This window comes from Castanea sativa, chromosome 9, assembly GCF_040712315.1.
Source record: "Castanea sativa cultivar Marrone di Chiusa Pesio chromosome 9, ASM4071231v1".
Classification (NCBI taxonomy): domain Eukaryota; kingdom Viridiplantae; phylum Streptophyta; class Magnoliopsida; order Fagales; family Fagaceae; genus Castanea; species Castanea sativa.
Window position 1 is genome coordinate 14,319,449 of NC_134021.1, and position 26,387 is coordinate 14,345,835.

The following is a 26,387-nucleotide window of genomic DNA, read 5'->3' on the forward strand; positions in this document are numbered from 1 at the left end:
GTATGTTCAGTCATTTTATTTGATTCATGGAATACAATTGCTGTTTGTTCACGTTAATCATACGCTTGTTGCACTAATTAATTCATGTGATTGTCTGTTTTGTAGCATGACCGAATTGGAAGGAAGTAATGACCCTTGTTGGAGTACTATTTCTGCGGCTATTGTTATTTGTCAATGCCATTTTCTTGAACCATGTTCCTATGTTCTTTTGAATATGTCATGTAAGAACCCTCGTTTGAATTGTAATATATATTCCATACACTATTCCTGTGCCATTTTCTTTTCTTAATTTGGTTTTGTACTTTATATAGCTAACTAATCACTAAAATATTACCGTGTTTAATGAGCAATCCATAATAACTATATTTTGGATACCACCTCGATCTTTCACACCCTCTGTAGTCTCATATAGGCTTGTCAATCCGGCTGAGGCAATATGGGCAGCTCAATTGCACTAGGCCGAAAGTAACTTTTTTTTATTTTTATGTTGTGAACGGTTGGGTCTGCTTGGGCTGGGCTGGGTTTACTTACAAATGAATTCAATAATGAGAGAAAAGAAGCAATGGGCTCCCACACTTTTGTGTGATAAACATGTAAGGGGTGGATTTGTAAATCGACCAGTGTCCCTTCTTTCGACATGACCTTCCTATGCTAATTCTTCATGAAAAACTTTAAATCCTTCAGTTAGGAATTCTCATTATCACAATGTACCCGTTCAAATGAATGGGAAAAAAAAATCATCAGTTTTTCATATCAAATATCTTGAGATAAATGTGAAAATCGTAACACTCAACAAATTTATAATGTTCTGTGAAAATTTGCAAACATCTAAACTGAGTTCAAAAATCCTCAAAAAAGATTCAAGTTCATAAGTTAGATCTCTCTCTCTCTCTTTCTCTCTCATTGGTTGGGAATACAATCAATAAACTTAGCAGTTAAATGACCTAATTAATAGAAGTATACTAAGATGCTTCAATAGTTAGACTAGTCTAAACATTGTCAAGAGTCTTATAATTCAATTGGTTGACACATTCTAGCATTTCCGACAAAGATATTTAAGGTTCAAATTCTCTCACTCCTAACTATTAAATTATCAAAGAAAAAAAAAAAAAAAAAAAAAAAAACTAGTCCAGACAAGTTGGAGTAAAGAATTCTAAACTTACCAAAAGATAAGAGTAATGAATTATTTATGATACTAGTTCACCAGGGAGAATTTTTATTGTGGGTGTAAGTTCACTTACAAATATAATGGATGTAAGTTATGTATTTTATGAGTTCAATTGATAACTATTCTAAAAAGGTTTGGATTTATTTCATAAAAAGAGATGAAGTGGAAAGCCAAACTAGAAGGAATATCAAGTGCCTTAAATTTGAGAATGGCATTGAGTACAAGGATGGTGAATTTTTGAAATTTTGTGAAAAGCATGGTACCAAGAGGTACTTTACAGCAGAGGAACACCTCCATTGAGTAGGATGGCTAAGAGAATTAACAAAACAATTAGTGAGATAGCCAAATGCATAAAACTGAATGTTGAGCTTTCTAAAATCTTCTAAACTAAAGCAATGTGTATAGCTTGTTACACTCTTAACCGATCACCTAAAGCTACACTTGATGGGAAAGTCGCCGAAGAGGTATGGACTACGGACAAGGAATAAGGTTTTTTTTTTTTTTTTTTAACTACTCTTTGATGAGGATATTCGGGTACTCTTTCTTATGTTCATATACCCATTTGAAAAGATTTCAGAACTTTATCCTAAATCAAAGAAGTGCATAAATTCAATTATACATGAATAATATTTTAATCTAAGCCATAACTAGACATGGCAATGGTTCGAGTTGAGCTGCTCTTGAGTTCAACCCAATTGGGTTTGGGTCATATACTCATATTTATCTAGATTTAAATCATGACTCCAATGTTTAAAAACAATGTACTGTACACACAAATAGAGTTCAAGAATATTATTATCAATCGCTTAAATTGAGAGTAGAAAAAAAAAAAAAAAGAATATTCAATCTCAACTGTTAAAATAAATTTTTTTTTTTTAAAGTGCAGTGGCAACAACTTCTTGCAAAAGGGAAAGGGTTAATTCATAATTGCACACCAAGTCTAAACCCAGGTGGAGCTAGCTAGAACATTCGCATTAGTTCGTGCAAAAACTCATGTTTATATTAGCATAAGAACTTACTTTATTTTTTATTTTACATACTCACTTTTCAAAATATTCATCATTAGATTATTTATCTTACACTACATTTCATTAAAATATCAATTATTATTTTTAATTGTTTCTCTTTATTCACATATAATAACTATCATCCACCTTCTTTTTTCATCATCGAGATACTAAAAAATAATAATAAATAACTAAATTCAAAATAAATAATATCAACGATCAGCATAACAAACTTTTAAATTTACACAATTATACAAAAAAATTTTAAGCAAAAGTATATAAATTCTACACATTTTTTTATTATGTAAATGCTTTCGCATATGTACCCTGTAATATCACAAGGGAATTTAAATATTTTGTCAACCACGATGTAAAAAATAATCTTGGTCGGTAGACTCGATACATTCAATCATTTCAATGTGGAAAAAGGCAGAGAAATAAATGTAGAAAAGGTTTAAAAAAAGAAAAAAGCAAAGTGACTACACAGTGGAGAATTATCATGCTCCAAAGTTCTTCCAATGCGAAAAAGGGAACGTGGTAGGTAGGACAGAAAGTGTCAAACGTGGTGGAAATCTATTAGATTTGAAGAAATAGATATTTGCAAGTGAGAGTGAGATTACAGCATTTAGCTGGAAATCCTGCTTTTTTCTTTTCTTTTCTTTTTTTAACCTCAGCAAGTGCCTCCGCCTCCTTCCCTCACTCATATCTCTCTTTCTCTCTGCCCTCTCTCTCTTGTTTGTTGGTTTGTTAGAGGAGATTGTTGTGGGTTTGTCGGATTTGGTGTCTTCGTTGACGGCTTTGATGATGGTGGTGGTCATGAGTTGTGAGTTTGAGCCGTTTGAGATGGTGGTGAGTTGTGAGAATGGTGGTGGGTTTAAGCCTTTGAGGTAGCGGTGGGTTGTGGGAGTGGTGGTAGGTTTGCTAGTGGAAAGGTGGTTGATTATTGATGGGTTGTTTATGAGATAGAGATGTATTAGATGAAGGGAAGAGAGAAGAGAAACACCGAGAGGAGAAAGAGAAAAAATGATTTAAAAAAAAAAGAAAAAAGAATGGCATATAAAAATAAAATTATTGATGTGGAGTGTAATGTCAAACGTTATATTATAATTTTTTTGAAAAAAAAAGTGAATTTTTATATGTTAAAATAAAATTTGGATGCAACACATGCTAGTGCGCCTAACACAATAGGTCACCGTAATCAATCCATTAATTTCTCTTTAGTGAGAAATGGGTCATCTTCTACCGCACTAACAGAGTAACAACATCTACATTTTACTTCCAAATCCTTTCCAACAATTTTAATTTTGATTTTAAATTCCGCACAAGCTTAGTTGGTGGACCTAGGTCTTGATGGAGACAACCTTTTTTATAGTTTCCTAAATTTGGGATTCATTTAAGAACAACTTATTTAATTGAAACTAAAAATTTTTAGCTGAAAGTACTGTAAAAAAAAGTTAAAAATTAGCTTAATAATATAGTAGAACTCATGAATAGTACCAAAAAATGTAATGAAATCATGAGTAGTAGCAAAAATAAGCTAAAAACTCGAATAAGCTACAAGTTTGGTCGCGTCCCAGACACACTCTTGATGCTACACTTTTTCTTCTTTATAAATAGTAACGTTCTATAGCTTCTCCTGTACAATTCACAAGGAAGCTATCCTAGTCCTAGTTAGCTAGCGTGGTCATCATCAGTACTGTTGGGACTTAGAAACTTCTTCAACTAGTCTAAGCCAATACTGTCTGTCCGGTACGTATATCATCCCTCCTTTGCTTTATAATACATATATCAAGGTTTCACACTTATTAATAGAGCTACTCTCCAAAATATTACTGTTAAGCAACAACAACAAAAAACTCTCCAAAATATTTACTGTTTAGCAAAACTAAACTAAACTAAACTCTCCAAAATATTTACTGTTTAGCAAAACAAAACAAAACTTTCCAAAGTATTACTGTTTTACAGCTTCTAGACTCCCATAAAGTTATCGATCTATATGGCCTTGATTATCAAACTTGATTTTGGAGGATCGGCACTATCTCATACTATTTGAACTTGATAGTTCCCTAAACAAACAATTTTAGGGGATAGACTCCCAGAGAAATAGTTAGATCACTCACCAATTTATTTCATGTATTTATCATGATATATATTCCCATTAATATAATGTTAGGCAGAGGCTTGGTGGACCAAGTCCAACATCCTATAGAGACTTAGGCCAGATTGAGCCCTTAGTCTCAGTCAACCTGTTAGCATTAGATTGTCACCCTTTAATGGAATAAAGTTATTTCCTTATTATTAACCATAGTTGTCAGTATCGTACGATACGTGATACGTATCGTGTGTAAAACGTTTTGTATTGTATCGGTATATCATAAGTGCTCATAAATTAAATAATACAGTGTGCGTATCGTATGAAATATATCGTATTGTAAAATCGTATGTATCGTACGATACGTAGCCAAATGTTTTAAAATGTGATTTTTTGTTACAATTTGTATTTTTATTTTAATCTAATAAGTTGTTAGGCTTGTTTTTAACAAAAAATTATTAAGTTACTTCATTTGGCCTACTAAAATAACATATTCATAAGTGTTTTTTCTTCCTCTTTTTATCCTACAAAATTTAGACTAAACAGTACACACATACACTTCACTTCAATATTTACAAATTTAATTTCTATACTATGAATATGAATAAGATATTAATTGACAAATATAATTTTTTTTGTCATTATGGTTACAAGCATAGTTTTGAAACTCGGACCGTTCATTGAACCGTAAAAGGGAGAGGTTCAAGGTTTTTGAGGTCGAATCGAGGTTGAACCGGGATCGAACCATGATGATGTCATAATTAATTTAATAATTAATTAAAGCAATATAGATATTAAATTTATAAAACTAGCAAAATTGACTAATATATCTATATATGTGAGGGAAATTTAATGATTTTCAAGCATATATTTAATAATTATATAAGAAAGTTAATAAAATAAAATAATAATCATGAAAATTAACATTAAAATTTATGATTAATTTTTGAAGTAAAGTTGAATATCTTTGTAGGATTATAATTATAATTTTTTTTATTCCTTGTAAGAGATGGATAATTTAATTAAGTAGAATAAAATTGTGTTAAGTTGTTTTTATAAATTTTATAAAAAAAATTGTCAAGGGGTTGGACCGCATGGTTCTTGCCACCGGTTCATGTGGTCCAACCCCGGTTTTAGGGGTTCAAGGAATTAACAAAAAATCTAGTTCTTTATACTTAAAAAATCAATTTTGATCCTTGTTTTCGGTTTTCACGGTCTGACCTCCCGGTCCGGTCTGGATCTGAAAACAGTGGTTACAAGTCCAAGAAACTAGAATGTCAAGAAGAAATATTTTAAAAAATACATTAAAATAAAAAAAATAAAAACAAAAACAAGAAGAGATAGTAATTGTTAATGAAGATGAAGAAAATTTTAATGAAGAAATAACTTTGCAAAATGATAAACATGATGATAATATTGACTTAAATGGAGTTAATTAGGCAATATGACAATATGATGAAAATGAATTATTATTTTAGGTCATTTGTAATATATTATCATTTTTTAATTTAAGCAATTTGAATATTTATGTTATAAACACATGCTAGTTTGATTTATTTAGTTAGCTCTTTAAATATTATTACATAAGTGATGATAAATTAGTCATTTGTTGAATATATTCAAAATTTATAATGAATATACCCTTTATATATGTATATCTATAATTTTTAAAAAATTTATTAAGTATTTGTGTTTCTTACAATATAAGATACGGAAAAATAAAAAATCAATTCACGATACAATTCACGTTTTGACAACTATGCTATTAACTATAGCTTTTGGTGCAATAGGTAAGTGCTTAGTCTAACATATAACATATTCCTTGCCAAAACCCTAGAAATTGACAAACAAAATGTTTGATTAGAAATCAATTTTATTAAGTTTGGCCTTTTATGTTGAATTAATGCAACTAATTCAAAATTATGGTTTGAGATAAAATTATGGTTCGAAGTAAAATATGATTTTGTGGATTAGGGTAGAGGTTTGAATACACCTACCTCAAGAGGAATCTTTGTCGAATATGCAAATAACAATCAAACATGGAAATAAAATTTAAAAAAAAATGACTCTAGCTGCTAAGAAACTAATTAGTGCTAAGTTTTGATTCTAAGTTATCTACATTGTCTTTTTTTCTTTTTTTTTGAGAAACCAGACTGTGTGCAGCCTGGGATCTCCATTGTCAATTATTCGTAGTAAAATGGTTTAAAGTGAACTAAATCTAAGCAAGATAATTTGAAATGAACTGAACTTAAACAATCTAATTCAAAGTAATTTAAAGTTGATTGAGCCTAAATTATCATACTTACGCTAAACTGACTCAAAGTAGACATTATTCATATCAAACGTAACTTGTTTGGTCAAATTTTCCAAATATAATCGAAGACATGTAATAAAATCAATTAATTTTGTAAAAATTATAGTACATAATGAGAATTATACTTGACCTATAAAAATAATATCTTATTAAAAATATTCGAAAGTGTACTAATAGCATACACATGTATCGCATATTGACTAGTTTTATTTAAAAGAAAGATGAAATTCAATTTCATAATTCATAATTAAATCGCATTAAATTTTAAACAAAAATTCCAATTTTTTATTTTATAATGCAGTTGAAGATGAGGGATTTGAAGTTTGGACATCTCTACTAAAAATACTAAAAAGTGTCAATCGAACTATAAAACTTTTATCAAAGATTCCAAATCAAGTACTATTAGTTGCCAATAAATGAAAGCTCATCTTATGGGAAAAACACATACACTTATAAACATCATGTTGAGTTGTTGTCTCAGTCAAAACAGAGTAAATCCCCAAAAACACTCTTGCACACTCAAAATTAAAGCCACTCCTACTCCCTAAAATTAAAGTAGGAATTGTTCCTATAGCTTCTATTTAATTTAGATTGAGATAAAACCCTGCATTATTCAGTTCAAAGATATTGGGTAACATTTCAAGGTCAAACTTCATAGGATTTAAATTGTAGTGATCACTACAAGTATAAGTGCTTGTGAGGTATGAGAGGCAAGGGCCGGGGTTTAAGTCTCCAGAATAGAGTTTTCACACACATATACACTTAGATTATATTAGAGTAGAATTTCTATCTTATATCCAAAAAAAAAAAATTGCAATGATCAAATTTATTGACTTTACACACCCATACATACTAAAAGCACAGTATATTTAGAGTCTTCTAATCTATATATATCTAAAAGTTGAAGCGTAGCATTTATTGTTGCTACGTTCCAGTTGAGCCACATCAGCTCCACGTCATTATCTTTTTTCTTTCCAACTTTTCTATAAATGTTTTTAACATTTATTTTTTAAAATATTTGCACTTCTCCAACCTTTCTCCTTCCCTTACCTTTTCATCTCTCCATTACTTTTCTAACATTTCTCCCTCTCTTATCTTTTCATCACCCAATTACCCTCTACATTAATATCATTCTTCCTATTTCCCTTCATCTTCCTTTATTTTTGTCTCTTCTTATTCACATCATCTTACTATAAATTTGTCACTACCTCTTCCATTCTATGCATAGTTTTCCCTCACAAAAAAAGGTTTCTCTCTCCCTCTCTCTCTCTCTCTCTCTCTCAATTTTTTCATGGATTTTTATATTTATTTTTCTTGCATCTCTACTTTAGGTTGATAATTTTTTATATTATTTAAAACTCTACTTTAGGTTAATGTGATTCAGTTTTGTTTTTTAACTTTTTTTTTTTTTTGTCTCTTTGATTGTTAAATTTTATCCTATTGCATTATAAAGAATTAAATATAGCCTATAAAAATATAATATTATTCTATTACATAGTATGATTTAGATAATTTGGTATTTATTAAAATTTGGTATTTATTCTATTACATAGCACGATGTTTTAAAGTGCTCAATTTAGATGTTAAATGAGACTTTACTAATTTTTATTTATTTTTTAATCCTTTGTCATGGACAAAGTATTCTTAATAATTGTATTAGAAGTAATCTATAATGTCATTTATTTAAAGAAAAGCAAACGTTAGCCAAATGAAAATAAGTCAGATGGGTGACAAATTTAGCTTTTGCAATTTTATTTTTATTTTTATTATTATTTTATAACAATGCATATATAGAAATTTAATTCTTAGATTTTGCTAATAATTTTTTATTAAATAATATGCTTTTGGTGGACAAAATTACATATTTTACAAAAAAAATAACCTTAATAGATTATCAATAACAATTCATTTTTTAGATTTCCTAATTGGTCCAATTAATCATTGTTAATTTTATTAATTTTTAATTACATTTTTCAGTGTTTTGGATTATAGGTAGAAAAAATAAGGTTTGAGAAAGTTTGTCTAAAACTAAAAGAATAATTTTCAAATTTTATATTCTTTTTAATGATTCACAAAATGTTATAAATAACTTTTATTAAAAATGAATATTTTCATTGACTTGCCTTTTGAATTTATGAGAAAAATTATATTATTTTCATTTTGGTACGACAAAATTTATATTTATGATTTATGATTGTTCCTTTATTACATTTATGATTGTAAATATGGATTAGGAAAAACATTACTCATTATTAAATTAATTTAAATTGTAAAAAAATAAAAACAAAACTACCATAATAATAATTATCACACGCAATGTATAGGTTCGCGACTAGTTATATCTAATAATGGAAGCCTTGCAATAAATTTTGGAAAGCTTTTGTTGCGCCACCTCATCAACATCTTTTACTCTCTCTCTCTCTCTCTCTCTCTCTCTCTCTCTCTCTCTCTCTCTCTCTCTCTCTCTCTCTCTCTCTCTCTCTTTGAAATTTTCACTTTTACTCAACCTTTTATCTCTTTCAACCATTGCCTTCTTTTTTTCTTTTTTATTATAAAGTTTTAACTTATAACATCCACTCTTAATAATTGCTCTTTATCTTTAAATTAAGACATCAATTAGTTTTTTGATTAGTTGAGGAGCAAATCCCAAATTTTTTATTTGAGAACAAGAGACTTTAACAATTGAGCAAATTGGAACTCACAACCATTGTCTTTATAGTTCAATCTTTCAACTTCTCTAACCATTGTCTTTTTAAATTTTCCATTTCATTTCCTTCATGCATCCTTAAATTTTTTATTTCATATCAATTATGCATTCTTATTTTTTCTCTTTTATATCTTTTTAACTTCTAGAGTTTTACTTCGCCCAAACTTTCATCTCCTTCAATCCTCTCTTCTATCTTATTTTTTTCATATAAATTTTTATAACTTTCTTCACACCTCTCTCACCTAATCCTTTTTTTTTTCTACCACATTTTTTCCTCAAATGATTCTTTTTTGTTATTGTTGATTAATTGTCAAATCACATTTTTTTTAATAAATCTATTTTGGCTTCTGCATTTATGTGTTTAAGTGCTTCAATATCACTTTGATTTGATTTGAGTTTAGGTTAATAATTAGTTATTTTGAAAGCGAGAATTTTAGTTTCTTTTTTTAGCGATCCATTTAGAATTTGAACTTTGAGGCTTTGCTAAGTTCTATTTTATTTATCCTTTTGGATGGAGAAATTTGTAACTTTTGTTGAGAAATACTCTCAAGAGTTATTTTTTTTATAGTACTTTTTAGTGGTTGTTATTCAGAAAAACACAATAGTTAGTCAAACAAAAATAATCAGATAAGTGACATATTTTGGCTTTTACAATTAAACTTTCATTACATATATATATATATATATATATATATATATATATATATATATATATATATATATATATATAATGATGCATATAGAAGCTTAATTATGAGATTTTTCTTATTGCTTTATTTGATAGACTTTTAGTGTGGGAAATTTTGCAATTTCTATGAAGAAAGTAATATTAATAGGTTATCAAAAGCGTGGGTTCCAGTTAGTTGTACTGGTAAAGTATCTGATGGTTGTATAAGAGATCTGAGATTCAATCCCCGCCTACACCAAAAACTGATTGGTGTCTTGGTCTGATAATAAAAAGCTATTATCAAGAGCAGACGCCATAGGTTGAAACTCTCTAAAAAAAAAAGGTTATCAAAAGCAAGTTGTTTTCTTAATTGGTACAGCTAATAATTGTTGAGCGAAATTTCCTAATATGTCATTTTGTCTTTTGTTTACAAGGCATCTTTTATATGGGTATATATTGATTTGGTTGTTATTTATGAATGTATCGAGATAAGTAATATATTCAATAGGAAAGATCATGATCACACTTTTGTTTACTTCATAAGATACATAACTATAATATTAAATCATAATGTAGTGGTTTGTAATTAAAGAAAATTTTAAAATAGATGGTTACAAGTTGAAGTTTTTGAATCATGAAAAATTCTACTTTTCTCTTTCCTTTTCAACTTTCATGATTGGAAAAACTTAATCCTTACAATATTCAATAACTAACAAATTAGCTCATGAGTAGATAAAATCTTAAACAAAATAGAAGGTAATATGACATTATTTATTTTAGTGAAACAAAAAATGATCCTTGCCCTTGGTTTTGTAAAGGGCAAAATAAACTTTAAAAAAATATTAATAGTTTAGTACACCTAAAATGAAATTTTTTTATAAGAAAAATACTTTGTTATTAATGAATTTTAATATGTAATCTTACAAATATTTTAATAAATAAATAAATTATAATAATATCCTATTATAAAATAAGTATATATTCTTAGAATCGTAGATCCTTGACTAGCTCAATTATAATAAGAAAAACCTGACTTGAAGTTGCTTATTTTTTTAGCCTCGCGTCCTCACAATCCTTATTGAATTAGGATATCAAACTATCCATCTATCTATTTATCTATCTATCTATCTATCTATAATATATTATAAAAGTTGGATTCTAAAACTGGTAGATGCATGCTACGATATCATACTTATTCATTTTCAAAGCATACGACAATGACATGTGGCAACTTTTATATTTAATTGGTATAATTGGACAAACAATGCCACATGTTAAAACATTATTTGTACATGTCAATGTATTAGCCATAATACTAGACACGAGGCACATAATTAAAATTTTAAATTAAATAAATACATTTCCTTAGTATGATATTTAAGTTCACATTCATATTCTTATTTATGACCACTAATTCTTAATTTGTCATTTGTCTATTTATTTTCCTAACCATTCCCATTTCAAAGACTATTCAATTATTTTATAAAAATATAATTTGTTGAAAAAATTCTTTAATTGAGTAATATATGTGTGATCTAATTAGATATTGGGTTTTATATATTGAGATTATTTTAAGAATCTTATTTTGGAACCATAATTTTGTTTATAGGAATTGATAGGAATTTTGGAACCATAATTAAATATATCACAATTAGAAAAGAAGCCTAGAATTCATTTTTTTTAACACGTGAAAATAAAATTGTTCACATGTAACAACAAAATGTCTATCTATCTATTTTCTATATAAAAAAAAAACAATAAAAGGTCTACAACATTCTCCTAAATTTTAGTTTTTGATGTTTATTTATTTATATATATAAATATATATATATATATATATATATATATATATATATATATATATATATATATATATATATATATATATATATTAACACGAAGTGTTTTTACTTTTATATAACATCATTATCTTAGCAATTATAATTATATTTACTTCTATTATCTACATGTATTTCATCCTCTTCCCCAACCTTTCATCTTCCTCACCTCACCCCCCTTACTTTTTTTTAATAAATATATTCTCTTTTTATCCCTTTTATAATAACCGTCAAGCTTAGAAATTTTGATGAAAATTTTGTTTTACAATTGTATTTTGTTTTTGTTCTCCATTATAGGAGGTCCCTCTCTCTCTCTCTCTCTCTCTCTCTCTCTCTCTCTCTCTCATATATTAATTTCTAACCTTATTCTACACATCTATAATATATTAATTTCTAACCTTATTCTCTGATTTGCTTTAATACTTTTCATTTTACATATTGTTTTTCTTTTCTTGTATATCGAATTAAAAATTGAACAATATTTAAGACAAAAGATTGATTTATGTATTTTTATTGTTTAGAAATTGTTGCCATTATTTTGATGTTAATTAGTAGGTGATATTCAATTTTGTTATCTTGTATAACTTTTGTCCAATTGTAATCCAAATATTTATTAGTATTTTTATGATTGTGGAATTCATTGTATATATGAAAGTTTCTAATAGTTATGTCAATATTTTTGTATCCAATATTTGGGTTAGAATTTTTTATATTTATCCTTAAATTATACAATTTTTTCTTACATGTTTCAAATAAAAATTTTTATCTCCATTTTTATGCAAATGCAATCTCCTAAAAAATGGGTACCTATATATTTTTTATTCTCATTGAAACTCACTAAAAACATACATGGTAAAAATTAACACTCTACATTTAACGGAAAAAATTGTTTTAGATGCTTTATTTACCTCCTAATTTTTATCTCATTATCAAATAAATTTTACTCTCCCATATTTTTCTTTCCTTTATTTAAGAATGATATAAAAATTATATATATATATATATATATATATATCATAGTATAGTCTCAAATTTTATATAATAATCTTTCTAAGTGTTAGATAAATAATGTTAATAAATTAAGAGATTTTAGTGGAATTTTTATGTAATATTATTAACTCAAATGATAGAAAATAACTTTTATTCATTGTTTCACTGATAATTTTTATTGATTAGCAATGATTGGAAGCAAAAATTACTTTTTTTTTTTCTCCGGATTATGATTATGTTTTTGTTAAATTGTTACTTTTAAGTAATATTTTATATAGCAATACTTATGAGTTTCCATGCATTACAATAAAATAATACTATTTTACAAAATAAATATATATTTTTTTTTAAAAGCGTGCAATGCACTGGCTTATCACTAGTTTTACCAACCAAAAAAAAAAAAAACAAAAACAAAAACTTTTGACAGAATCATTATTACTAGCAGGACAATAGCACCTGAATTCTACTTGGGACTAGTTTTATTTAACAGAACTAACAATCAGGTTATTATGGAATATGGCCGTTTCTTATAAGCCAAAAGCCTTCTCTTCTAGAACATTCTTATTTACGCTCGTGTGAGAAAATGAATCTCCAAGACATTATTTCATTATCTAGAGTCTGTGCTAAAGTTTTGCATTTCCACATAGAGCTGTGTCCTAATAAAATATATTTCTATCAACTCTAATTGAATTTTTGTATTCGACAGAAAGCAAACTCTGGTATCAGATTTTGTCCTTCCTTTCAAACTTGCAACTCCAACAGAATGACGTACTCTTGGCTGTGTTACGATTGGGTTTTGCTAATATTCTTTCAGGGGATTCTTCTAATGTGCATGAGCACATGTTTGAAATCTGCTACAATTCCCGCTTTTGCAAACGAGACTGATCGCATGGCATTACTTGATTTCAAGAATCGGATCAATAAAGACCCACTTCAAATCATGAGCTCCTGGAATGACTCCACACATTTCTGCAACTGGTTAGGTGTTACATGTAGCCCCTCCAGTAAACGAGTCATGGTTTTGGACCTAGAAGCTAAGAAATTGTCTGGCTCTATACCACCCTCCATAGGAAATCTTACTTACCTCACAGGAATCAACCTAGAAAACAACAGCATCTACGGTGAAATTCCTCAAGAAGTGGGACGTCTACAACACCTGCTGCATCTCAATTTGAGTGGAAATTCCTTTGGTGGTAAAATTCCGACTAATCTAAGCTATTGTACACAACTTAGAGTGCTTGATGCTACTTACAACAATCTTATTGGGCAGCTTCCAGACCACCTCAGCTCATTGTCAAAGTTGGTGTATCTATTACTTGGTATGAACAACCTTACAGGAAGTATCCCAGCTTGGATAGGAAACATTTCTTCTTTGCGTGCTCTTAGTCTTATTCAAAACAATTTTCAAGGAAGCATACCTAGTGAACTTAGTCGTCTAACAGGCTTGACATTTTTTCAGCTTGCTTTGAATAATCTGACCGATACCATCCCTCCTCTAATCTTTAATATTTCATCCATACAAGTTTTCTCTGTTACAATGAATCAACTACATGGAAGCCTTCCACCAGATGTTGGTCTTACTCTTCCAAAATTGAAAATCTTTCTTGGCTATGGCAACGATTTCACGGGACCTATTCCCGTGTCATTGTCAAATGCTTCTCAACTTCAATCTCTTGACTTCAGTCAAAATGGTCTGACGGGGACAGTGCCTCAAAATCTAGGAAGCTTGCAAGGCTTGGTCAGACTTAATCTTAATAGGAATAGACTTGGAAATGGGAACGATGGTGACTTGAATTTTCTCAGTGACTTGATTAATTGTACTCATTTGGAGGGCTTGGCTCTCGGTTTTAATTATTTTGGAGGAGTATTGCCCAGCTCCATAACCAATCTTTCCACCCAACTAACATATCTTATTATGGCTGGGAATATGATTCGTGGTGGCATTCCTATGGGAATTGGGAACCTTGTTAATTTAGAAATACTAGCACTATGTTATAACAATTTGGGAGGTACTCTCCCAAATGTTCTTGGGAAGCTACAAAAGTTACAGGCATTATATTTGAATGATAACAAATTTTTTGGGCCAATCCCTTCCTCCCTAGGTAACTTAACTATATTGATTATGCTCGATATGGAGAACAACAGATTTGAGGGAAGAATACCCCCAAGCCTAGGAAACTGCCAACATTTGCTTTCACTAAACATTTCTAATAACAATCTCACTGGCACCATTCCAAAACAAGTCATTGGTCTATCTTCCCTCTCAATTTATTTGGACATGTCTCAAAATTTTTTGGTAGGTGCACTGCCATTTGAAGTGGGCAACTTAATACATCTCTCTGAATTATCTCTCTCAAATAATAGATTATCAGGGAAAATTCCCACCACCCTTGATACTTGTCATAGTTTGGAGCGCTTGTATTTAGAGGGTAATTCATTCCAAGGAACAATACCTCAATCTTTGAAGAAGTTAAGAGGTTTAGAAGAAATAGATCTTTCGCGGAACAACTTCTCCGGGAATATTCCTAAATTTCTCGGAAAGCTTATGTCGCTTAAGCATCTTAATATTTCTTATAATGATTTGGAGGGCAAAGTTCCAAGTGATGGGATTTTTGAAAATGCAAGCCAGATTTCAATCTTTGGAAATAATAAGCTATGTGGTGGTGTCCAAGAATTACATTTACCTACATGCGCTAGGAAAAATCTCCGATCATCTAGAAAGCTTCTTGCACTCAAAATAGTATTTCCTGTTACTAGTATGGTCATATTTGTACTTGTTCTGTTATATTTTTACCTTACATGTTTTAATGTGAAAAATTCAAGAGAGAGAGCATTAACTACATCTTCCTTTGAAGATAGGAAGTTGCGTGTCTCATATGCAGAACTACTAAAATCAACGAACGGATTTTCAAAGAAAAATTTGACTGGTTCGGGTAGCTTTGGCTCGGTATACAAAGGAATTCTTTCTGAAAATGGAGCAATTGTTGCTGTTAAAGTGTTGAATCTTCAACAAAAAGGGGCGTCCAAGAGTTTTATTAATGAATGCAATGTTTTGAGAAGTATACGTCATCGTAATCTCCTCAAAATTATCTCTGCTTGCTCAAGCACTGATCATGAAGGGAATGACTTTAAAAGTCTAATTTTTGAGTTTATGTGCAATGGAAGTCTAGAACAATGGCTGCATTCTAAAAATGATGAGCAACATCAGAGCAAGAGATTGAGATTTATTCAAAGACTGAACATTGCTGTTGATGTTGCCTATGCATTAGAATACCTTCATCACCATTGCCAAACCCAAATTGTTCACTGCGATCTAAAACCAAGTAATATACTCCTTGATGAAGACATGGTAGCCCATGTTGGTGATTTCGGATTGGTGAATTTCCTCTTTGAAGCCTCAAACAATCCCTCCAAATCTCAAACCTTGTCACTTGGGCTCAAAGGTTCCATTGGATACATTCCTCCAGGTAATTTTTCAAGTACATGAAGCACGCTTCATTTCTTGAATATCATTTTGCATTGATATTAAACTAAAGTAGAGATTCTTTCAAAAAGTTATTCTACACTCAAGTTTGACACCACTTTTTAGTGAAGAAAAGTGTTTGATAGCTTTGGCCAGTTGAAGGGGCTAAAAAAAAAAAAGCTTTTTGATTTTTCTAAAAAACACACATACAAAAAAAAAAAAATCACATATCCACAGAATTTTATGAAGGGCTATACGTGCCAATAATGCATAATGCATTATAGTTAAATTTCAAGCACATAGGACTATTATTTGTTACTACTTATGTATTGATGAATTGTAGAGTATGGGATGGGTGGTCAAGTTTCAACGCTAGGAGACATTTATAGCTATGGGATACTCTTGCTGGAGATGTTCATTGGAAAAAGGCCAACTGATGAAATGTTCAAAGATGGTATGAGCATTCACCAATTCACTGCAATGGCTCTACCCGAACATATCATGGGTTATGTTGATTCATCATTGTTCTTTGAGGAGGATGAAGAAGATGTTGATGATGACATAGAAGAAAAACAAATAATTGAAGATCTCAATGTCAATGTTAGTAGCAGAATAAAAGATTGCTTGATATCAGTGTTCCAAATTGGATTATTGTGTTCTAAAACATCACCAAATGAGCGGATTCCTACAAATGTTGTTGTCAATGAAATGAATGCAATTAGAGACAAATTTCTTAAACTTAAGAAGCAAAACAGAAGAAGAATGAACTAGGTATGTTAAGTCTCTTTTTTTTTTTTTTTAATTATTAATGGACATACAAATTGTTCACTTCCTTGTAAGTAAAAAGTAATAATAATAACATAAATATAAAATTGAGGAGAAAAAAAATGTAGAAGCAAAAGAAAAGAATATCAATCGCTATTAGGAATGTCAAGTTCGCAGGTTACTGTTTATTAACACTAATGGAATATAATTGGCGTCAGTTCATGTTGTTGCAAGAAAATAATTAGAGTTGTTTCATTCTTCCCTAATTCTATTGGTCATACACTCATACACTTGTTGCGTTATTAATTAATTCATTTTATTTTCTGTTTTGTAGCAATGGCCCTTGATGGAGTAATATTTCCAAGGCTCGTGTTGGCCATAAATTATAGGGTGGTGACATTCAACTGTGCGATCTTTACAGTTAGCACCATTTATTTTAGTATTTATTTTCCATATTAATGGCTTACTATTATTGGTCAATGACTTTTGCTTAAACCATATTTCTATGTCGTTTTGATTATGGGATGTGCGATCCCTCCTTTGGTTTGCATTGTGATACACTATTTCATGGAACCTATTTGGCTATTCCTATGTCATTTTCTATTCTTGATTTCGTTTTTCTCATTTTGCTTTTCCACGTAATATAGCTAATTAATCACTAAAATACAAACTGTGTTTATAAAGAATTTAATAATTATCTTTTGGTTTCGGCTGGCCGATTTTGTTCCGCTTTTGTGACGTTGGTATGGTCAGTTGAGGCTGAAAACTTTTTTTTTTTTTTTAATGTTATGAACGGTTGGGCTCTTCTTGGGCTGGGCTGAATTTTCTTTTAAATCAATTTTAATATTGTTATAGTTTAGCAGATATAACAAACTAGGATTTGGATCCAGTACATGCAATTACCATCCCATGTGAGATGTAAGGTTGAGTAAAAAAACATTTCTCACTTTTTAACTTTTTAATTTTTTTACTCTTTTTACCCTATCAACTTTATTTATTTATTTTTTAATTAAGATGTTGACTTTGATTGTGGGAATGAAAGGGGTGTTTATAATGATGGGCTTGGCCAATTTGTTGGAGAAACTCGTTGAGGTGTTTGAGGTTTTTGCCTCTGTTAGTTTCTTTTGTGCAATTTAAATGGAATTGAAGAAGAGAGAAAAAGGTGGTGTTCAACGGGAAAGAAAGACAAAATGGCTAATGATAATTTATCTACCTGTGGTTTGACCCGAATTTAAGTTATTTACATGTAATTTGAAATTTGACATTTTACCTACCCGAACTCTACTCCATTAGGCTTCCATAATCACCTCTGCATTTGCTATTAGAAAAAAATATTTCAATTTGAAAACATAACATAAAGTGGATTAAAAAAAAAAAAGATAGGGTTCATATGTTTTGCAGTTGTGCAATTCTCCCTCTTCTATGTCTTGAGACTTTTTAAATTGATTCTTTCATCAATAATATTCATTGGGATTTTTTTTTATGGTCTATATTTGTTTGATGGTGAGAACTGAGAAAGTCTGCAATAGTGAAATAATATTAGTTTTTTTTTTGGTGGCTCTCTTAGAAGTGAGGACTTTCTCTATTTGGTGAGTAAGAAATTACAGGAAAGTGTAAAATAAATAAATATGGTGGATGAGACAACCATTCGTCAGTTACAATTTACATAAATAAAAATTATCAATTTTGTCAATCCTAATAACCAAAAGGTAAGAAACACAAATTTGAAGGTATCTGGGGAGAAATTATTAGGTCCATCCGGAGGACTATTAAAGTGATCCTCCCAACTAATAAAATAATGTCACTTATACAAATGTGAGTCAAATTCTTAATCAGCACAAGAGTTAAAAATAAAAAACTAGATGATGTCACATTTGCATAAATAGTTACATTTTATTGGTTAGAAGGAACATGAAGACCACTTCAGTAATTCTTCTGGTGACCTTAATAATTTCTCGTATAGGAGGCCTAGTTCTTTTTGCAATCTGACTTTCTATTTTCATTTCATATCATATTTATGAGCTGTGACTGGCCGTTTTTTAAATCACAAGTTTTATGGACCTATTAATATCAAAAGTTTTATGGGTTCTCCTTTTGGTCATAAGAGGTGAATGCATATATATATATATACTTGGGGTAATTATGAAACAAGACATCAATGCCAAAATATTCTGTTCAAGTGATTAAAACCCTTAAAATTTCTCATATATCTTTTTATTAGATGCGAATTTTAAAAATTTAACCGTTAAATTGTATATTCTTTATGTTCTTAACACGCATGTAAATGTTGATGGTAAGAATCAATTGATACTCAAAATAACCAAATCGACACACTACCACCTAATCAAAGTGTCGACCAACATGTTTACTAGATTTTTTTATTATTATTATTTGTGAGTTTTAGTTGGCTCAATTTATGTTCTTAATATGCATGTAAATGTTGATGGTAAGAATCGATTGATACTAAAAATAACCAAATTGACACACTACCACCTAATCAAAGTGTCGACCAACATGTTTACTAGATTTTTTTTGTTATTATTTATGAGTTTTACTTAGCTCAACTGGTAAAGTTTCTTGCGGTTGAATAAGAAATCTCGGATTCAATTTTCAATTATACCAAAAATCAATTAATGTCTTGGTCTAATAATAAAGAGCTATCATTAGAAGCAGACGTCATAGATTGAAACTTCATTAAAAATAAATAAAGAATATGGATTTCATAATTTCCACGATATATCCTAGGATTATCCTATGCTTACATACTTATTACCGTGTGCCATTTTAATAAATGAGAACTAAGTCTTTAGTTGAGCCTTTTTTTTTAGAGAGTTTCAACCTATGACGTCCGTTCCTGACGAGCGCTCTTTATCATCAGACCAAGACACTAATCAGTTTTTTATACAGGCGGAGATTGAACCTAGATCTCTTATTCAACCATGAAAAACTTTACCAGTTGAGCTAACTGGAACCCACATCTTTAGTTGACCTTTAATCAATCTTTTAAGTACCAATAAAAAATAACTAATGCATGCATATCTTGAGACCATCCTATGGTCAATAAAAAATGTTCGTTTGAATTCTCTACCAAAACCTTGATTTTCTCCATAAAAAAATAAAAAATAAAAAACCTTGATTTTCACTCAGAAAAGACCATCGTACCTTCAAATTTCATGATGAACTATTATGTCATGAATTTTAGTCCTATGTTAACTATGGAATTTTCAAAACATGTAAAATGACAATTTTGTCATAAAATACAATTTTGTTTTTTTTTTTATGAACAATACAATTTTGTTCATAAATGGGAAATTTCATGGTCGTGAAATGGAGTGTCTATAAGACTATAACACCCCAACTTGTATTAAAAAAAAAGATTCATTTACAGTGAAGTGACTAGATTTATGTCACGTATGAATACGCTGTCGTAACTAACTTGTGAACTAGCCTCTTTTATGATTTAAAAACAAATTAATTAATTATAAATAATAAAAATCCACCAAACCAAACCCTCTTCCCTAAAAGAAATGGATTAGGATCCGGTGCACCCTAGGTATTGCACCGGGTGCAATTCAACCAAATCCTTCACAAATTTTTTATTCACTTTTCACATTTTTAACTTTTACTTTTGACTTTTTTTAATTTTTTTTCTTAACTTTTTTGAATCAATGGTTGAAATTGAAAGTTGCAAAGCAACTTTCAATCTCAACCATTTATAGTAATAGCATCAGGTGCAATACCTAGGGTATTGCACCTAATCTCAATTCAAGAGATGGGTTGTCGCCTAACGCACTTTTGAAGAACCTGAATTTGACTTCCAATCCAACATAGTTAGTGTACCATGTACTTGGGTCTTAAAGTTACAAGAACTATCCCAGCTTTGATACCACACTTTTCTTTTCTCTAAATTGTAAATGTTCTTTTTTTTTTCCCTCAAAAAAACAGTAATGTTCTTAATTTAGTCCTCAGGTACAATTTTGTTCAAGAAGAGATTTTAATTTCATGGTTGTGAAATCAAAAATGGAGTGTCAACATCGCCCCAACTTGTATTTCTAAATGATTCATTTATAATAAAGTAACTAAATTTTATGTCATCAATTAATTTATAGCTATCCTTCTCTCTCTTTTTTGGACTTGGGACCAATAGTATACCAACCTTTGTCGCCTTAACACAATAGGTCACTGTAAATAAATTTGTGAACTAATTTCTTTTATAATTTTCAAAAATAAATAAAACATTTTTCTTGATGGAAATTATTCCTCAGGAAATGGGTCGTCGCCGACCGCACTTACCCAGCTACAGCTTGCTGCACTTACAGCATCTAGAAATTTTACTTCAAATAATTACTTTCTATCAATTCTAATTTGACTTTTAAATTCCCCACCAACTTAGTTGGTGGACCTGGGTCTTGATAGAGATAACCTTTTTTACAGTATCCCAGATTTGATAGTATTCTTTTTCTTCTATATAAATTGTAATGTTGTTTAGTAGTTAGTAAGCATGATCAGTGTTGGGATTTGTAACTTCTTCAACTAGTCTAAGCCAATACTATCTGTCCGGTACGTATGTTCCCTCCTTTGCTTTATAATACTAGCACTTAAATTCTGCAGCATCATGGTAATCAAATTAGGGGAGTTTCATCTTTTTCTATTGGATGCTCTCAAATTTATTGAGCCATACACACCACTGTATACCAAAAGGAAGCCTTGCAATAAATTTTACAAAGCTTTTGTTGTACCACGTCATCAACATTTTTTTCTTTTTGCAATTTTTACTTTATTAAACCGTTTATCTCCTTCAACATTTTCCTTCTTAGTTCAACTCTTCATCTTCTCCAATCATTATCTACTTAAATTTTCCATTTCATTCCCTTTATGCATTCTTAAATTTTCTTTTTTATATCCTCTTAAATTCTACAATTTTACTTTGTCTAGCTTTTCATCTCCTTCAACCCTTCCTTTTCTATCTTGTTTTTCATATAAATTTTATATAACTACCTTTCCACCTCTCTTACTTAATCCTTCCAAATTTTATCCACAACAAAAAAGTCAATACTTTTTTTTCTCTCTCTTGTGGTGGATTTTTTTTTTTTTTTTATTGTTGCTATGTACCACTTTTTTCCACTAATGGCTATTTTTCTTATTGTTGATTAAATGATCGAATCAATTTTTTTTTCTTTTAAGTAAATCTGTTTTGGCTTATGCATTTTAGGTGTTTTTATTCCCTATTATTGGTTCTTTTTCTACATCACTTTAATTTGATTTGAGTTTGGGTTAATAATTAGTAGTTTTTTTAAAAGTGAGAACTTGAATTTTTTTAGTTATCTGTTTAGATGTTGGCTTATGAGGCTTTGCTAAGTTTTGCTTTTCTTTTTCTTTTCTTTTTTTTTTTTTTTTTTTCCCTTTTGGATGGAGAAATTTGTAGCTTTATTAGAGAAAGTACTCTCAATGGTTATTTTTTCAGAGTACTATAAACTCTATATTGACACTAAAAAAAAAAAAACAATAGTTAGTCAAACAGAATAATTAGATTAGTGACATATTTTGGCTTTTGCAATTGGATTTTCATTATTGTTTTTTTTAATGATGAATATAAAAGCTTAATTATGAGATTTTTCTTATATTTGTTTAGTTGATAATTTATTTGAGTCGAAAACTTTGCAATTTCTATGGAGAAAGTTATCTTAATAGGTTATCAAAAGCAAGTTATTTTCTTAATTAGTGCAGTTAATCATTGTTAGACGGAAACTCCTATTATGATATTATGTGTTTTGTTTGCAAAGCATCTTTTCTTTTCTTTTTTTTGATAAATCAGGATATTATGAATGAAGACTTTGCAAAGCATCTTTATATATGTATATTTTGATTTGGTAGATACTTACAAATAGATTGAGCTAAACAATATATTCAATAAAATGTCATTATCATATTTTGATATACTTCATAAAATATGGAATTAAAATTGTAGATAATAATGTAATGGTTTAAAAACTAAAACAACATTAAAATAAAGGGTTACAGGTCGAAGTTTTTGAATAGAAGCTAAGATTTTTATTAAAAGAAGAGAAATTGAATCTTGATAAATAAATCAAGAGGCTCTAATCTAACCATTGAATGGTAATAATAAAATTACAAGTTCGATACAACAAACTACAGTGGGCACTAATCACTAATTAACAAGTGTTTTAAGTAGACTACATCTTAGTTTGTCGTTGGAACTGTGAGTCTGAATCCTTGAATATATAACTGTTTTGTATCGATTCACATGTCTCTTGCGTGTTTTGCTTAATGACTCATTTTTGAAACGACACCGTTGGAGAGTGATTATTTGTTTTCCTCTTGACAAGTTGTAGTTGTGTCCTACTAACACATAATTCTATTAACTCTAATTAAAATTTTTATTTCAAATTCTATCCTTCACATCAAACTTGCAACTCCAACAAAATGACGCACTCTTGTCTCAATTACGAGTGGCTTTTCTTAATATTTTTTCATGGGATTCTTCTGATGTGTATGAGCTCATGTTTGAAATCTACAACAATTCCAATTTTTGCAAATGAGACAGATCACCTGGCTTTACTTGACTTCAAGAATAAAAATCACCCAAGACCCACTTCAAATCATGAGCTCATGGAATGACTCCATTCATTTCTGCAACTGGTTAGGTGTTACATGTGGCCCCTCTAGTAAATGAGTCATGGTTTTGAATTTGACAGCTAAGAAATTGTCTGGCTCCATACCACCCTCTATAGGAAATCTTACTTACCTCACAAGAATTAACCTAGAAAACAACAGCTTCTACGGTGAAATTCCTCAAGAAGTGGGGCGTCCACAGCGCCTGCGGCATCTCAATTTGACTTATAATTCCTTTTGCGGTAAACTTCCAACTAATCTGAGCTACTGTTCACAACTTAGAGTGCTTATTGTTGGTCACAACGAGCTTGTCGGGCAGATTCCAGACCACCTCAGCTCATTGTCAAAGTTGGTGTATCTAAGACTTGATGTGAAAAACCTTTTAGGAAATATCCCAGCTTGGATAGGAAACTTTTCTTCATTGTATGCTCTTGGTCTTTCTGAAAACAATTTTCAAGGAAGCATACCTAGTGAACTTGGTCATCTACCAGGCTTGGGATTTTTTCAGCTTTCTGTGAATAATCTTTCTGGTACCATCCCTCCTCTGATTTACAATATATCTTCCATAAACTTCTTCTCTGTTGCTCAAAACCGGCTACATGGAAGCCTTCCACCAAATATTGGTCTTACTCTTCCTAACCTTCAAATATTTTACTGCGCTATTAACAATTTCATGGGAGCTATTCCTGCGTCATTTTCAAATGCTTCTCAACTTCAAGGTCTTGCCTTTAGAGGAAATGGTCTAACTGGGACAGTCCCTCAAAATCTAGGAAGATTGCAAGGCTTGGTTAGACTTTATATTAATTCCAATAAACTTGGATATGTGAAAGATGGTGACTTGAATTTTCTCAATTTCTTGGGTAATTGTACTAATTTGGAGGTCTTGTATCTTAATAATAATTATTTTGGAGGAGTATTGCCCAACTCAATAGCCAACCTTTCCACCCAGCTTCGATATCTTACTATCCATGAGAATATGATCTGTGGTGGCATCCCTATTAGTATCGAGAACCTTGTTAACTTAGAATTACTAGCACTATATTCTAACTATTTCGGAGGTACTCTCCCCGATGTTCTTGGGAAGCTTCAAAAGTTATAGGTATTATATTTGAATGATAACAAATTTTCTGGGCCGATCCCTTCCTCCATGGGCAACTTAACTACATTGACAACGCTCTTTATGCAGAAGAATAAATTTGAGGGAAATATACCCCCAAGCCTAGGAAAGTGCCAAAAATTGATTTTACTGAATCTTTCTAGTGACAATCTCACTGGCACCATTCCAAAACAAGTTATTGATCTTTCTTCCCTTTCAATTTTTTTGGATATGTCTTACAATTTCTTGATAGGTGCACTGCCGTTTGAAGTGGGCAACTTAATACATCTTGTCTGGCTAGATCTCTCAAATAATAGATTATCAGGCGAAATTCTCACCACCCTTGAGAGTTGTCTTAGTTTGGAGAACTTGTATTTGGAGGGTAATTCATTTCAAGGTGCAATACCTCAATCTTTGAAGACATTAAGAGGTTTAGAACAAATAGATCTTTCACAAAATAACTTCTCTGGGAATGTTCCTAAATTTCTCGATAAGCTCATGTCACTTAGGCATCTCAATATTTCTTATAATGATTTGGAGGGCGAAGTGTCAAGTGAAGGGATTTTTACAAATGCAAGCAAGATTTCAATCTTTGGAAATAATAAGCTATGTGGTGGTGTCCAAGAATTACATTTACCACCATGCACTAGGAAAACTCTCCGTTCATCTGGAAAGCTTCTTGACCTCAAAATAATAGTTTCTGTTACTAGTATGGTCATATTTTTACTGGTTTTGTTGTATTGTTTCCCGACATGTTTTATTGTGAGAAACTCAAGAGAGAGAACATTAACTACATCTTCCTTTGAAGATAGGAAGTTGCATGTCTCATATGCAGAACTGCTAAAATCAACAAATGGATTTTCATAAAACAATTTAATTGGTTTGGGTAGCTTTGGCTTAGTATACAGAGGAATTCTTTCTGGAAATAGAGCAATTGTTGTAATCAAAGTATTGAACCTTCAACAAAAAGGAGCTTCCAAGAGTTTCATTAGCAAATGCAATGCTTTGAGAAGTATACATCATCGCAATCTCCTCAAGATTATCTCTGCTTGCTCAAGCATTGATCATGAAGGGAATGACTTTAAAAGTCTAATTTTTGAGTTTATGTCCAATGGAAGCCTAGATCAATGGTTGCATTCTAAAAATGATGAGCAACATCAAAGGAAGAGTTTGAGATTTATCCAGAGACTGAACATAGCTATTGATGTTGCTTATGCATTAGAATATCTTCATCACCATTGCCAAACCCCAATTGCTCATTGTGATCTAAAGCCAAGCAACATACTTCTTGATGAAGATATGGTAGCTCATGTTGGTGATTTCAGGTCGGTGAATTTCCTCTTTGTAGCATCAAACAATCCCTCCAAATCTCAAACCTTGTCAGTTGGGCTCAAACGTTCCATTGGATACATTGCCCCAGGTAAGTTTTCAATTAGGTGAAGCACACTTCGGTTCTTTATAACATATTGCATTGATATTCAAATAAAGTCGGGATTCTTTCAAAAAGTAACTATACCCACAAGTTTGACACCACTTGTCAAGTGAAGAATTTTTTTTGACAGCTTTGGCCAGTTAAAGGGAGAAAAAAACTTTTGTTTTTTCTAAAAAATCACATACACCACCAAGTCACGGATGTTTTAAGACATT

General features: G+C 30.4%; 1 protein-coding gene and 1 pseudogene across 1 annotated transcript; both read left to right on the forward strand.

Moving 5' to 3' along the window:
- Positions 1 to 13,546: 13,546 nt before the first annotated feature.
- LOC142611396 (putative receptor-like protein kinase At3g47110) lies at positions 13,547 to 17,017 on the forward strand. The gene is made up of 2 exons (XM_075783512.1): positions 13,547 to 16,250; positions 16,590 to 17,017. Exons 1-2 carry the CDS (start codon positions 13,547 to 13,549, stop codon positions 17,015 to 17,017), a joined length of 3,132 nt encoding a protein of 1,043 aa, XP_075639627.1.
- Positions 17,018 to 23,455: 6,438 nt separating this feature from the next.
- LOC142608795 (uncharacterized) lies at positions 23,456 to 26,180 on the forward strand (annotated as a pseudogene).
- Positions 26,181 to 26,387: the final 207 nt, after the last annotated feature.

What these genes read in the sequence shown, in the direction of transcription:
- LOC142611396 (XM_075783512.1), top strand. Translation starts at nt 13,547, where the DNA reads ATGACGTACTCTTGGCTGTGTTACGATTGGGTTTTGCTAATATTCTTT. An exon ending in CATTGGATACATTCCTCCAG is followed by an intron (nt 16,251 to 16,589) that starts GTAATTTTTCAA and finishes GATGAATTGTAG; the next exon opens with AGTATGGGATGGGTGGTCAA.